Genomic DNA, 15,730 nt, shown 5'->3' with positions numbered 1-15,730 from the left:
GTAATGCAGCTGTGTTGCAGAGGATGCTGCTGAGCAGACAGCGAACCCAGCATTGCCATCCACAGCGAGGACTTGAGAGCCCACCAGTGTCCATGTCCCCCTCCCCAGACACATTGTCCCAGCTCCTTCTGCACCCCTCAAGAGATGACACAGGCCTGAAACATGACTCCCTATGACCTGTATTTTAGATCAGCCTGGAGTGTTTCCTTGAAGGGAAGCAAGAGGTTTTGGCACATTCCCTGGTTTTACCAGCTTTTTTCCCCACCTTTTCACGTAGATTCCTTCAAACACCAGCAACGCTATTGCTAAAGCTGAACCCTGTGGAGTGTAAGAAACACCCCCTGCCTGGGGGACGCATCCATCTCCATCACTGCTTGCAGCATTGCTGGGTTCCCCCCAGCCCCATTGCAAGGTCCCAGTAGCAAAGCTACAAGGAACAGGCAGTAAGCAACATGTGCTTCGCCTTGCATGGCTCTTAATTTCAGTTTTAAGGGCAGTGGGATGCAGAACTGGAATCTGAACCCCCTACTTTCTCGGGTGACCAGATCCTGTTTCTGACAGGGGTAGGCAGCACCCCGTGAAGAGATGTGCAACAACAGGATAAAAGCAGTGTTCGTGCCCCTGTCCTCCCAGCTTCCAGAAGCACTTCTGCAACAGACTGAAACAACCCCACTTCTTTGTTCTCTTTAAGAAAGCTCAGTTTGGACTGAGACCCAAGCTCAGCCCCTGCACTGATCAAACTTTGCTGCCAGGTTGGCAAATGCCCCGTCACACAGCCACATCGCAACACGCTTCTGCCTGTTAGCGGCTAGGACTGCTAGCTACAAGCCAGCGATAGACAGCAGGCAGAGTGCATGGGGCTGGGAGGAGAGGGAAAAAGGGAAGCCGCATAGGTTGGTAGAGAAGCCATGTCAACTAGCTGTAGGCAGAAGCCTTGCTCTAACCTCATCGTGCCTTCAATTTGGTTTCCTGGCTCTAGCTGTGTTCCTGTCAGTCAGCCACATGCTGATCCCAATCTTGCAGCAGGATGGGGGTAGTGGAAGCTCCCGCCGAGCACGGCTCAAGGAAACTTTCAGTTCACGGCAACTGCAGATCTTGCAAAGGAGACATTTTCTCTTCTGGACATCCAGGCGCCTAGGCTCAGCTGAGGGCAGCTGCCAGACAAGGAGCCAGGCAGCTGGGGATGGGGGAGAGACAGTTTTGTGGCACAGACACCAAGTTCTGCAACAGGACAATTCGTCAAAAAGCAGGAATGCTTTGCTCCTTCCTTGTCTTTCAGGCTGGAGAGCAGCATATGGAAAGCAAAGCTGTCCTGGCTATACCAATAGATTTGAGACAAGCCTGCCCTAGCACAACGCTCCCCTTCTTCCCACATGCCATTACTCTATCCTCTTTATTTTTTAGCTCTTCCAGCTGCATCCCAGCATGCATCCTCATACCAAAAATGCTCAACCAGAGTAAAACCCAGTATCCCTTAGCTCCTGTTGCCTGCAATTCAGCAACAGCCCAACAGCCCCGAACAGCAAGACACTTGGCCACGGCTGCTGCAGAAAGCCCACAGGAGGAAGCATGTTTATAGCACATCAGCTATACTGTACTGGATTAAAACTTAGCTACTTTCTGCACATCAAAGTGAGGAATAGTCCATGGGAGGCAGGATGGAAATGCCCCTTGGGTGGCAGCACAAGCATGCTGTGAAACACACACACAAGTTCTCGCCTTTTCTGAGAACTCAGCTTCTCAGCTGTGGGGCTTGCATTACCACTGCTCCCACAGGGCAGATCTGAGGTTCAGTGCAAGGGAACAGACAAGATGAGGCCAGCAGAGGCAGCAAGCTCAAGTCTCATAAGCAGACAAAAAAGCCCTGCTGAAAAAAAGCAGGTGATGGAGGAAAGAAATCAAACAAGCTGGAATTTGGAAAGACTTCTCTCAAATACATATAGCCATTGCCTACAGCCAAAAGGGTAGTAATGTCTACCCTTAAGTGCTAGTCTAAACTGACTTGAGCTCCAGCAGTCTGACCATTCATACATTGAGAAATGCCCAGCTTCTTCTGTGTTTGGCACAAACATTTAATAGCAGAATTCAAAACTCAATATGTTCCATTTTAGTCTTATGTGGAAAATTAGTGCAGGTGATAATCTTAATTGTACAACAACATGTTAAAAAAGTTTATTTTACATTATATACAGTAGGGAACATATTTCAAAGCATTACCCATCACAACAATAACGCAGGCCATAAATCACTTTAAATTTAGTTTGGTTTTAGTGTATATTATCACAATAAAATATAAAGAACATATACAAAAAAAAAGGAGTCAAATGTGTGCATTTTGCTAAAACTTGGCATTTACATACTCCATTGGAAAATAGCAATCAAAAATACTTCTGATCAAAACTAAGTTCCTGTGATGCATAGTAACCATTGTATTGTTTGAATGAGGTAGTAACTAAATTATTTTGGCCATGTGTTAACATCCTAAATCAAGAAAAGTGTGAAAATGGTTGTAAGGCCAAAAAAAAGTCAAAATGGCAACATCTTTGAGCCATTTCCACAATGTGGAATGTCACTCCTTTTCACTGTGATATGAAACCATTTAGTAAGACCAACAGTAATACCAATTTTTAATCACTGTATACACTAATAATTCAAACACCTATTGCAGTGTTGCAGCCAGGTACCACTAGTCTGGGACTGACATCCAACCAGAAAGTATTGTTTTCAAGCATAGAGAAGTAATCGTAAGGAGAGTTTTAATTAAATATAAAAATACAGGTGTTTAGCTGGTTTGTTTCACAAAGAAAACTACCCAAGTAAACTAAAAAAAGAAACTTTGAAGCCCAAGTCATATCCACAAAGTCACAGCTTACCTTTGTGACTAAATACATCACATCTCAATACGTTGTGCAAACATGAACACCAGTGTGTTGCATCAAAATTAAAACAAGATTGTAATCTGATTACAGCCTTGGTTACGATTTCTAAAAGTTAAGATTTACTTGTATTAGTAAATTACATATAATAAAATACAATAGTGTTGTTAAATGTACTATATTTGTTGCTAGCATCCCACTTTATAATAAACACAAGAAGTCCTTAAAATAGTACCCCGATTTCATTTTTGCATCCTCAGTGACTTTTACATCTGTACAGGTAAGACACTTGTACTTAACAGGAGGACCGCTATCTACAGAAGGTCAGTGTAGGTCTTCAGCAAGAAGTTTCACTGAAAAATACTGCATATGTACAAAGATTACATAACAGTAAATTAAGCACTTCTGTGGTATCATAATGCTTATGTGTCCATACCACAAACAATTCTCATCTTCCTCTTATGCCACAATAAATTATAAAGTAACTGAAGTGGGGTTACTGCAGCTTTTGTGCAATTTCAGCCAGCCATGAATGCTGCTGCAGTAGGAGTGTTCTCTTGTCACGGTCAGCTGCCTGCCATGCGCTGTTCTCAGTAACTGTTCTCATGCCCTGCCAGGATATACAAATTGCTGTTGGCTGTTGGGTTATCCGTCGGCCTACTCTCCAGGACCACGACCCTAAAATGAAAATAAAAAAGCCACAACATCAGGTAAGCCTTCATTTAAAAACACCCCTGGATATTACTGCAAATATTGTTTCCCAGGATCTGACCAGTGGTCATTTCTCTTTCCCTGGACGCCTCTAGTCCAAAAGCTGCTCAAAGCAAGGCCAACCTCAAAGCTGGCTCAGTGTCTTGTCCAGGCAAGGTCTCCAAGGATCTCCCACAGCCTCTCTGGCCTCCTACCGCAGTGTTCAACCACCCTCACCATGATGTTTTCCCCTCTTTTATCCAGCTGGAATTTCCCTTGCTGCAATGTATGCCTGTTGCCTCTCATCCTTTCAGTGGGGGCTTCTGAAAAGGGTCCATCACTCAGCTACTGCCTGGGCTTCTGCTTTCCTGGAGCTTTGCAAAACTAACCCGTTAATCAGGTTCCAGTTCTGGAAGTCATTAGTCTGCCCTTTGCCATTGGACATGACAGATAACAAAACTGACTCTTCTGTGGGCATTTCTAGCCCTTCCCTGAGCCCATGTAACCTAAATCCAGAGAAACTTCCTCCAGCTCTGAAAGTCCCAGAGACAAAGACCTGCAGGCTGAGAGAGTCCTCGAGGAAAGGACTGCTACGTGCAGAATCTATCTTCCTCTTTTCTTGCCACCCACTTTTGGCCAGCATTGGAGACAGGAGACTGGGTTCGCTGGACCTACACTACAACTGCAAAGACCATAAGGCATGTCCTACATCAGACCTTTCGCTTCAAAGGAGAGAAATTAGCAGTCACAATACTGTTTCACAAACTATTTGAGATTTTTTTAATCAGGCAAGAACTGCTAGAACCGCTAAATGGACCAGGATGTTCATGATTTAATTCTCCTCCACAAACACCCTGAAGTGAAGAGATTGTGGGAAATTCAAATCCATCTATTGTGCCTTCACCCAAGGAGAGGCTGCTTGCTTCAAAACAATCGCTCAGAAAACCTACCCTCTGCTCAATGTGCTCCACAAAGGGAATGACACCTCATGCCATGAAGCATTCCCCGCTCACCAGGAGAAAGCAACATGCAAGCTCTTATCAGACTGATGTCAGTTTTTTGGCTTCTCAGAACCCCAGTTCCTATGAACTGCCTAGGAAGTGAAATGTGTTACTGGAAAAAGGTTTCACAGCTCAAGCACAAATTATGACAGTGCTGCAAGCAAAGTGGTATCTGAAGAAATTGGAATTAATGTTTATTGCAGTGCAAAGTCTTTAAACACTGTTTCAGACTTGAGAGACTATTAGTGCAAGCCAGAAATAGATGAAACTGTATTTGGGGAAGAGTACATTATTTTTCCAAGGCAATCATTTGCAATGTCATGCTCCATTGTGAAGTCGGACTCATTTTTAAATTGAGCTGTGCTGTCTCTCAACAACTAAGAGAAATGACATCACAAAGCTGAGCTCCACGCACACCTCACTGGAACAGAGAGAGTAGAACCCTCAGGTCATACAGGAGTATTACTTTCAACTACCCGTTATGAAAAAGCTATCAGGTATTGCATGTAAGGCAGAATCTGCAACCCCCAGCCAACAAAGATCACTGGTAGCCAGCCAACAAAGCCACAGCACCATTCACTGCTGTTGATGTTTTGAGTAATTGCAGGGCTGTGCATCAAGCTTGGAGAAGCAGAATATGGGGAAAGCCTTTGGTTGATGTGAAGCTCTTTCGGTAGTTCTAAGATGCCACAGGAGAGCAAGTTTACCACAAGTGGTATAAGACAGAAGCAATTCTCAAAAGAAAAAGAAAAAAGAAAGCCTATCTTGGCACCTCATATGAATAAATTACTGGTGAAACCGTCACATCAGCATGCACTCCCCAGAAGACAAAACATCTGCTGTTTTCATGGCTGTTACAGAAGTACAAAGTTTGACAGCAGGGCAGAGAAAGTTGAGGAAGTCAGTGACACTCCTAAATGGCAGTTACTGACTTGGCAAGCTGATGTCTGGTGGGTCAGACAGACATAGTGCTACTGTCCTGCAAAGCGGATGCCAAAGAACAGCTATGCTGGGAATTATCAAGAGCTCTTACAAGACCTGAGCTGTCATGCTGGGAGGACAACTGGTGGAGTTCCTTTCTGGGGGTAAAAGTGAGATATTTAAATTATTAAGTGTTTTTTTTGCATTTGTCTGAAGAAGTAGATCTTGATGAGCTACTCCAGCAGAGCATCTGAAACTAAAGATTTCACCAAGTTAAACAAAAGAATAACAGCACAAAAAGAATGACGCTCCTGGAGATTGTAACTGCAGCCAAATAGGAGCTTGCTAGCATGGGTGATTACTTCTGGAAGCCCACAAACACTTTTAGAAGTTTTGTTTGGTTTTTTTTTTTTTAAGAAAGAGAAATAAACTTGAAGGGCTGAACGGTAGACATGTACACAAACGAATAAGATGGCTAAAAAAGGACTTGCAAGAAACAAGCAAAAAGAACTTTTACAAGGTAGGAGGATCACGCATTATTCTTCTATTTTAGCATGCCATGTTCACTTCTCTTCATACCTGTCAGATCCCAGAAGCCTGAATATCCTCGTATTATCAGAAATTTCTTGTGTGATCTAGAAAACAAAAATAAGACAAGTGTTTACATGTTAAGTGCATAAGTGTTTTTTATTAAAATCAACCTAGAGAAAATAATTGACTATGACTGATGTTACCAATTTACTGCTGACTGAAATCCACTAGAGAATTTAATCCAACTGCCATTTTTAAATGAGATCTAGAAGTTTTCTGTGATTCCTACACATTATGTGAATTCCTCTAGTAGCAACTGCAAGCACAACAGCAAGTCTCAGCGTTGCACAGCATCTGAGCTACCAGTGCAATTCCCTTTACAGCCATGACTGAAATAGGTAGCTGTAGGTTGCAATTTGTCTCACTCAAGTAGATATCCAAAATGGGTCAGGTAAATCACACATAAAATGCATTTTGTTGACATTCTGAATCATAGTAATGATGCAATAAATTCATATTCTGAAAACCTTAACAGGGAAACAATCTAATTTGTGGTACTTATGCCCATTGTCAAAATATTACGTCTTCTTTTCACATTTCAGACTAGTGCAATAGAGCTTTGTTTACTGTGGGTGAATTATACTTGTGTGACACATCTTTATGATCACGCGAATACCAAAGCACTAAAGAAAACATCATGTTAATCAAGTCAACCAAAGCCCACTGCATACTCCAAAGGATATCAAGTCACACTGTGAACAGGTAGCAGTGTTTACAAAGCTCCTTTTCTATACAGCCACATTTCACATTCTTGGGGAAAGAAGAGATTCTTCTCTCCTTCCCAGATCTCTGTAGCATTAGCTGACTTAGTGAATTCACTTTTGGCACAGAGAACTTGCAAGAGAATTTTAATTCACAACAACGAAGTTCCCCACTTGGTTAAGAAAATTACTTCCTGCTTGTTGTGGGGCTCAGTCTGCACAATCTCGGCCCAAATTTTGAGTGTCGTCTCAGAATTCATACAGTTCCCTGTTTCATTCTTCCCACTTAATCAAACCACTGTAGAAAGTCACGGTGGTGGAAGGAAACAACTTTGCAAGCAGCTCAAACTATCCCCCATTAAACCAACTGATAGCAGATTACGGAATCTGAACTAATCATGTCTTCAAAGACAAACACGCTGCGAAGTTAGGCTCGTCAGGTTTTTGTCCTGTGTAACCACTTCCTACACACTATATAGTATAAAATTCCCCCAAAGTAATGAATATGGTCAAGATCTGGGCCTGGTAATACAGGCTTTTCACACTACAGATGAAAATAAGTTTATTTTTTTCTTAATAGCTGTGGCTAGTAGGACAGCCAAGAGAGATAAGGAATTTTAAAAGGCCTGAGAGCTTACCCTAGACATGTTCTACAGAGGAAGAATTTTGGGTGGCTTGCTTTCTGACAACAGCTCAGTTCTGCCTTCTGTTCGTCATTTAGGTGCTGGCTTTTGCTTGACAATAGCAAAGCAAGAAGACACTGTTCCTTATGCTTTACATAAACAATACAAAGCATCCATCCACTTGCACTGCAGCACTCTGGGACATGCCCTCTAACAACTGGATCAGAGCTACTGAGTGCCAATGGGTGGAGTAATCCACTGAGCCTTGCAGAATGCTGGAGTCTGGAGTTGGAGAAGTGCCTAGCGGCATCATCTCCTTCTTGTAGTCTGTGCTAACAACGGGGTGCCGCAGTTCACCATTATGAGTTCCTGGGAGAAGGACAATCATGCCTGGGGATCAAATATGCACAAATGCCACAAGAACCATTTGCAGACTTGGAAATAAGAAGTAGTCTGACTCCAGTTTTTGGTCCAACTTCCCACAAAGAGCAGGCTCACTCTCAGCACAGATTAGATCAACTGTGGCTTTGTGCAAATAAACGTACTTGTGTAACAATGTGGAATGTCTAAGCTTGGCACGGTGTGACTGTACATGTACCTTAAAATACAACTAGTCATAATGAGCTCAATTTCTCAGACAACGCGACACTGACAAAACAAGTGGTGAAGTTTGTAAACTTTCTTTAATAACCAAATTGACACACTCATTAAAATCCTACAAACCACAGCATTTCCACTAACACATAGATAGACAAGATTTGCAGCAAGAAATTAAAAGAAAAAAAAAGTTGAGAAGATACTTGTAGTGGTTGAACTATGTCTAAAAACTCACATCAAACTGGCTGAAAAAGGGGACTACACAGAAATTTTAGAAAAAAGTCTTTAGGTCAATCTGACATTTTTCTCCTGAGAATGGAAAATATTTCCTGTGAAAGCTGAGCACTAAAACCTTCAAAGTATTTGTAAGCCAAGCAAACATGGAAAAGACTAAAGAACAACGGGGAACTCATTCGACACTGTGACAAAAAGCTAAAGCTCAGCGGTGCAGCATGCAACCACTGGCAAAGCCCAAATTTTGGTATCCATGTGTGAGAGGCTAAGGGACTGACACTGGTCTTCAAAGCAATTTAAGGTGAAGAAGATTCATGTTACCAAGAATTAGGCTTGGATATTTTCTATGGCATCACGACCCAGTCTCTTGCTGCTTTCTGCGTTAGACTTGACAGGGGATCTTGTGTAGCTTCACTGATTAGTTTGCAGCTTATGAAACATGCTTAGAATGAGACTCCAGCTTCCAGGTCTAATCTAGGAAATTACTGAAATGTTTTACTCTTTTTCAGACCATAGCATTGTGCATTTATCCTCTACTTGACCTATACTAGAAGCTAGAATGTGAAGCAAAATGCAGTACTCACCTCATTTGATCGAAAACTCCTTCCTTGCATGCCGTGTTTCCAGAATGCTAACACGCTGTCTTGTAGACAGACTGGTAACAAAGAATACTGGAATCAGTTTTGAGGCATGATGTCAACTCATGCTTTTAAGGCCAAAAGCACGACTGCAATTTTGAAATTTGTACATGTATGTTTTACTCTATGCCATTCACCCACACAGACTGCAAAATGTCTCACAGGAATCGCTGAACCTGCCTCAGAAATAGCTGCATTTATATATTCATTTGTTTAATGAGTGGGGTTTAAAAATATTCCTACCTAATCAGAAAAAGTTCTGAAACTGTCCTTCTGTCTAGTCCCAAACATGTCCTTTCCTTTGAACAGGAAACCCCTCCCCATTCTAATACTAACAGAAAGTATATATTGAATTTTAGCAGAAAAGTTACAGGGATACTGCACTGACATTCTTCACTTTCCCAGCAACTATTGGCTCACATGGTCCTTCTGCAACAGCAACACAAAGCTTTAGAGCCCTCTACTTCCCAGCCCTTCCCCTCATCACAAACATGGAGACAGACACCTGCATATGAACCCTGTGAAAGGCAATGGCTCTAGGGCCTTCCTCAAAGAGAGGGCAAGCGTGTAGGTCCCCAGGGAGAATCTGTCCCATGTGCATCCAGGACCCTGCCTCTGGGCAGGTATGCAGGAAAGAGAGGAGAGCTCTTTGGAGACACTATCAGGCCACAACAGGACACTGGTAGCTGGTTTGTGATGAGCAGAGAGGACTACAGCACATTCAGAGGTTGCACAGACCTAATTTGAAGACAAACAGTATGCACATTCAGAGTACATGTACTCCTTCCTTCCCTCCATTCCTAACTAAGAGGAACCATAAAAGTAGTGCTTTCCGTGACAATGTTTTTTTGTTCTCTCCTCTGTGGAGCGTTACATTTGAAGTGCCTGAAACTTTAAAGCTTCTCCTCAGAAGTAAATTCCCTCCAACTCATTATTTTTGTTCCCACTGTTCCTCTTCTTCTGGTGCTACCCTCCATCTGTGCACACATCCTTCCTCATCCCTCTTTCAAAAGCACATGATACAATCCAGGTATGTAAGCCCTGAGGAATTGTCAAAATAAATGTATTCTTTGTGTTTCACAAATCTAACTCATTCAGATTCTTCACAAGAAAACAAAATTTACGTAAAGTGTGACTTACCATATAATTTAGTCTTTGAGCTGCTTTATAAAAAAGGACTGTGTGACCACACACGCAGAATGAGTTAGCCATCAGTGATTCACAGAGTTTATGTAGATTGTGTTAAGGTATTCCTTTAGAGGCTGAAGGCCTCCATCATATTCCCAAGACACTTAGCCTAATCAGGGATGACTCCAGGGTTATTACTCCATTCCAATTGCTCCTAGGGAAGCATGTTACATAGCATGCTGAACCCTTCACTGAGCCTTCTCACACAAAGTGAAATGCGTGAGATAGGTGTTTCAAATGCCAAAGACTTGACAGTTAGCATCTCTAACTCTATACTGTAACAGTAAGTTAATCATAGAATATCTTGACTTGGAAGGGACCCATAAGGATCATCAAGTCCAACTCCCCGCTCCTCGCAGGACTACCTAAAACTAAACCATACGACTAAGAGCTTAGTCCAGACTCTCCTTAACCACCCTCTCAGTGAAGAACCTTTCCCTAATGTCCAGTCTGAACTTTCCCTAACACAGCTTCATAACATTTCCTCATGTGCTATCGCTGGTCACCAGGGAGAGGAGATCAGGACCCCCCCGCACTGGCCCCCTTGAGAAAGGTGTAAACTGCAATGAGGGCACCCCTCAGACCCCTCTTCTCCAAGCTGAACAAGCCAAGTCACCTCAGCCGCTCCTCCTAAGTCTTGCCCTCGAGACCTTTCACCATCTGGGTCACCCTCCTCTGGACACACTCTTCGTAGTCTGATGTCCTTCATAAACTGAGGTGCCCAAAACTGCACCCAGTGCTTGAGGTGGGGCCGCACCAGTGCAGTGTAGAGTGGGATAGTCACCTCCCTCGAGTGGCTAGCGATGCTGTGCTTGATGCACCCCAGGACACGGTCGGGCCTTTCGGCTGCCAGGGCACACTCTTGACTCCCCTTCAGCTTGACATCAACCCAAACCCCCAGATCTCTTTCCGCAGAGCTGCTCTCCATCCTTCTTGTCCCCCAGTTTACCCCATCCCAGGTGCAGAATCCAGCACTTGCTCTTGTTAAATGTCATACGGTTGGTGATTGCTCAGCTCTCTAGTCTATCCAGATATTCAATATTAATAATGAAATCCAACTTACCTATTGATTCAATCTGAAAGTCAAACGTGAGCTCCGATGACAGTCTGCGGCTGGATTTTAACCTGCCTTGCAGATTCACTATTTTTATGCAGCCTAGACAATAAACAGGATACGTCAACCAAGAATTGACCTTCAATATATGACCTAATTTGAAGACAGACAGTATGCATGTACATGCATACGTATATATTTAGTTGATACTAAAACTTACAATCCAAACACACCAAAATGGTATCCCTCTCCAGCTGTGTTACATGTACAACACTTGTCTCTGTAGTGTCTATAAAAAAATGACAGTGTTAGTTCATAACATAAATTAGCATGAAATTTGAAATGGAACTTCTAGAGATTGAGACAATTTAATGGGTTAGTGTGGTTTTATCTACTTAAAATAATCATCTTACCAGTGACATTTCTCTTCTCTTAGAGAGGCATGTCCACTTATCCAACATGTTGACTGTGACAGGAAAACTGAAGCTGTAATATTAAAGTATGGACTTAATCCAGCCTTTTCTGAGCCATATCACAAAAGCAAACTCATGTGTACATTGTTTTCCCTTTATTCTCTCTTGGTGCCATTTAATATTGCTGTTGCAAAAAAAGGCAGATACGTGAGACTGTCCACACTAAACCTGAATGCTGTTTCATTCCATTTTTCTTCTGCCTTCATTTCTAAATCTTGCTAGGGACTTTCATATTAGTACTTAACTCCTGCTGCTATTTTCAGACATTCCATCCCCAGATCTTCCAAAAATAGGGGAACATTTCCTTCTCCAAACTTTTAAAAGAAGGGTTACCTTCCTCTCTTCTGGGTTACAGCTGCAGCAGTCTCCATCACAGCAAACAGGGGGATCTGACCCGTGATTAGTGGACACGTCAACTCAAAAGAGAAATGTAGTTTTGGTCCATTTTTTTAACACAAAATTACACAGAAAGCAGCTTTTACTAATTCAGCATTACTGCCAGCGATTCTGTAGGCATTCTTTCATACAGAAAAGAGAAACTCATTAAATCTGTTAGAGATAAGAAATTAGAGCATGTTACCTAAAATACAAAAGCAGCTTTCAGTTAAATAATAAAATCCATGGTCCTGTTGAGAAGCAAAAAAACTCCTCAAGGATGATAGCAGAAATGTGCTCCTTGAGATGGTCCCTCCATCTCTTTTTTGCTGTTTGTTTTGGAAGCCATACATTTATGATCTTAGCCAATTTCTAATGCATGATCTTAACCAAAGGTGGCTATAGCCATGATGAAAGCATGCAACAGAAGGACTGGAGGATATACATCTGTGCAACCACATTATGCGATGTGGACACATTCACTGCACTGGCTGAAGCTAACAGGAGAAGGATGGGAAGGGGAGAAACGCCCTGCAGTAAGTCTCTGCCAGCTAATTTTTTTAAAACAACTTTATCAGACATCTACAAAAAAAGTCAAGTGTCAAACAATGAAAACTACTATTTGACAGAAGCTATTTGTGACCACATGGTACACAATTTCCTCATTTAAAAAACACTGAAAAATCTGTTTCATTGCATTATTGCTCTCCTGCCAGCAGGGGACAGGAATAAACTAATACAACATGAGGGTTTAAATTAGAGTCAAACACATAGGAGAAAATGACAACATAGACACAACATGAGAACGCACAAATGATTCAAGGAAGGTAAAGAAGTATTTTTGGAAGGCACAAAGCAATGTTAAATTTTGCACATTAAAAAAAGGTACAGGGCAGGGATTACTATTCTTGTATTTACACACTGATGCAGACAATACTGAGAGAAGAATGACAACAGGACATAATGGGTCAAAGAATTTCTCTCCAGCATGCTACTTTTATGTACTCTACTGAAGTCACAGTTACATAATGTAGATGTGTGAGTTTGAAAATAAAATGCACTAACTCTGAAGTAGTTAAGTGCATTAATTGGCCATCCACTAATCACTTTTGTAACTATGCTTTAAACTGTGTCAAAATCTGACATACTTTTCAGCAGCAAGAAAGTCAGCAGGCATCTTCCTAATGGAAACTGTTCTTTTCAGTCAATTCCATGGTACACAATCAGCAGGACTCATACACATATATATGCCAGCAGAGGGCTATATGTAAGTTCATCATGGATCAAGAAGGGCTTGATGTCTGGTAATAACAAAGCTATTTACTGCTTCTAAACCTGCAAGGCGTGACTGGGGTCAGCTCACTACTTTACCTAGTTTTATGGGGGGAACCTTGTAACTCTAGAAAAGTAATTCTTAGTGCACTTCCTTCTTAAGAGAATTTCTACTGTTGCTCAGATGGTGGCCTCCTCACTCACAGCACCCAGACCAGTGACAGACATGGACAGGTACTTGGTTCCTGCTAACAGTGGTCCTAATCCCTTTTGCTTTCCATAAACATTGGGAGAATAGAAATATGCTCTCTCTCAGCAGGCAGCTGATAACACCATTTCTAACCACACTGGCTTATTGCAGGAGAGCCAAACCACACCTACAGATATGTTGAAAGAAATCGCTTAGAGTGCAATTCTATTAAAACCTATTAAATAAACAGAAATCATGGTGCCAGGGTAGAGCACAGAACAACACAATGGATAATAGTCAAGTACAGCCTGATTTATGTAAATGCAAGAAACCACAACTCCATCCTCTGCTATACTCAAAATCTCAAGAAATCCAATCAGTTCAACAAGTAGCAACGGGCAAAAAAAGTGCATGTGGAAGCAGGTACAACAGATACCCCTTTAAACAGAGAACTTAACAACAATCACTTAGTCTTAATGATTTAACCATTAGTTTCTTCAGAGGAAAGTACCTTTCTAGTGCTTCAGCTGTAACAGAAGAGCAAGTAACATTTCTGAATGCTATTACAACAGCACACAAACCTGTTTCTGTAAACCACGAAGAGGTAGAATTTGGGTTGACAGTCTCAAACTTTACCACCTGGTTGAAGTCTTTTCCTCTGCTGACACCGACACAAACTAAAGGGAATTCCTGCTCAGGGACTACCAGCATTTCAAACAATCTCAGTGGACAAGGTACAGGAAAATCTATGTGCTAGATTAAGAAACAAAAATAGATATTAGACAGGAAACCAGTTTAGTCTAAGTTGCTATTAGCTATTTAAACTGTATGGTAAATTTTATGTCATACATTTTGTAACATTAAGTTTACTTCTTCAGACAACAGTAATTGATACATACAAAAAGCCTGCGTTAAGAAGTTTAGAAAGTCTTCATGCCAATTCAGTTAAAATAAGACGGGATGTCTTTCATCATATATGTCCTGTACAGCTGTCTACAGATGACAAGAGTGCTATACCCATCATTGCTCTCCCCAGCTATGGAGTCTCTAAGTCCTGTTTCCCAGGCTGAACAAGTTATAGCAGCTGCCTCTACAAATGTAAGTCCAACCTGGCTCCGTCTTCAGGTGGTGTCAGATGGGGAGATAACAAGTATTTCTGAGCACCTCCAGTGTCACAAAGCAGTGGCCACCTTCTCTCTAGTATGGGAGCAAGCCCTCTGTTAACCCATGTTATCACTCCACTCCACCATGTCTCAATCCATCAGCCAGAGTTTTTTTATTGTGCAACTAAAAGGCAATGCTCACGGAGAGAAGGGCTTTGTTCTTCAACTGAAGCACACCACAAAACCAAGAACATTCCTATAAATATTTTTAGTCAGTTAATACTTGTTACACATTTAAATACCTATTTTCATTGGAATTTAACAGAAACCAAGAGAAAAGTCTAATATCTCAAGAAATGGCTAATATTCTTAACAAGTCATTACAAGATAAATAGAAATTAACATGAGAGTATTTAATCTTATCATAATATTACCTTGATTAACATAAATTTTTGCATTGGTTCAACCCATTCTAACAAAACAATGCTAGACTGTAGTGCTCCACAAAGGTACTTGTGGCCTGTGTAGGGATTCCTCACTGCCAAAAAAAGAGAGGTAGAGTACATTAGTGTACTAAGCAAATACAAATTATAAACAATTTCCAACTAAATAACAGTCCATACACTTTTGGAAAATACCCACCACTGCCACTCTAATCTTTTACATAAGGAAGCTGCTGAAAAGTCAACATCCACACTACGAAAATGGTGACAGTGAGCATACTGGAGCAGGGGCTGCCCTTCCACTGGGCACAGACAGCTAGCAGCTGGTGCCAAATAAGCCGTAATAAACACCACTCTCACAAGAGTCCTGTGGTATGTTTCACCTCTCCAACTCAAAATAAAGTTTTTTGGTTTTTTTATACTGGTAGGTGGGATTTAGTATTTTATATAGTCTTTAAAAAAATAGTTGACTGCATACGTATTTGAAGTATCTTGCTCCACCATGTTGGTTTGCCTAAGCTATCTTCAAATCATCATGAGAAGCTGTTAAGAATGGCTTTTTCTATGACATACAGACAGTTACCCAGCAGGCACTGAACAATCACTGTCACTTGATAACTTCTTAGCTGCCTTCCAAGCACTGTCACAGCAAGTCTGAAATCCAGCTCCATTTTTCTGATGAACACTTCTAGATCAGCAGGAAATTCAGTTTCTTTTACAGTGACATAATTTATTTCCACTCAACTGCTCCTCTTCTATT

At 41.6% G+C, this 15,730-nt stretch overlaps 1 protein-coding gene across 10 annotated transcripts in view; it reads right to left on the bottom strand.

The window, feature by feature from the left end:
* Positions 1–2,160: 2,160 nt before the first annotated feature.
* Positions 2,161–15,730, bottom strand: part of MAP4K3 (mitogen-activated protein kinase kinase kinase kinase 3) — an 85,720-nt gene continuing 72,150 nt past the window's right edge. For 5 of the 10 annotated variants that reach the window (XM_010562425.1, XM_010562426.1, XM_010562427.1 and 2 more), the window contains 7 exons: positions 14,962–15,065; positions 14,006–14,177; positions 11,335–11,403; positions 11,124–11,216; positions 8,819–8,889; positions 6,068–6,123; positions 2,161–3,554 (listed from right to left, as the gene is read on the bottom strand). In XM_010562425.1, coding sequence (XP_010560727.1) covers positions 3,467–3,554; positions 6,068–6,123; positions 8,819–8,889; positions 11,124–11,216; positions 11,335–11,403; positions 14,006–14,177; positions 14,962–15,065 — 653 coding nt within the window. In that variant the 3' untranslated portion in view covers positions 2,161–3,466. Of the gene's footprint in view, positions 3,555–6,067; positions 6,124–8,818; positions 8,890–11,123; positions 11,601–11,920; positions 14,178–14,961; positions 15,066–15,730 lie in introns of those variants that run through there. The other 5 variants (XR_774040.1, XR_774038.1, XM_010562429.1 and 2 more) reach the window with 5 other exon arrangements.

Source organism: Haliaeetus leucocephalus, unplaced genomic scaffold (assembly GCF_000737465.1).
Source record: "Haliaeetus leucocephalus isolate CR32 unplaced genomic scaffold, Haliaeetus_leucocephalus-4.0 Scaffold160, whole genome shotgun sequence".
Taxonomy (NCBI): Eukaryota; Metazoa; Chordata; class Aves; order Accipitriformes; family Accipitridae; genus Haliaeetus; species Haliaeetus leucocephalus.
The sequence above is the reverse complement of the archived record's forward strand: the minus strand, read 5'-3'. Positions and strand labels throughout refer to the sequence as shown.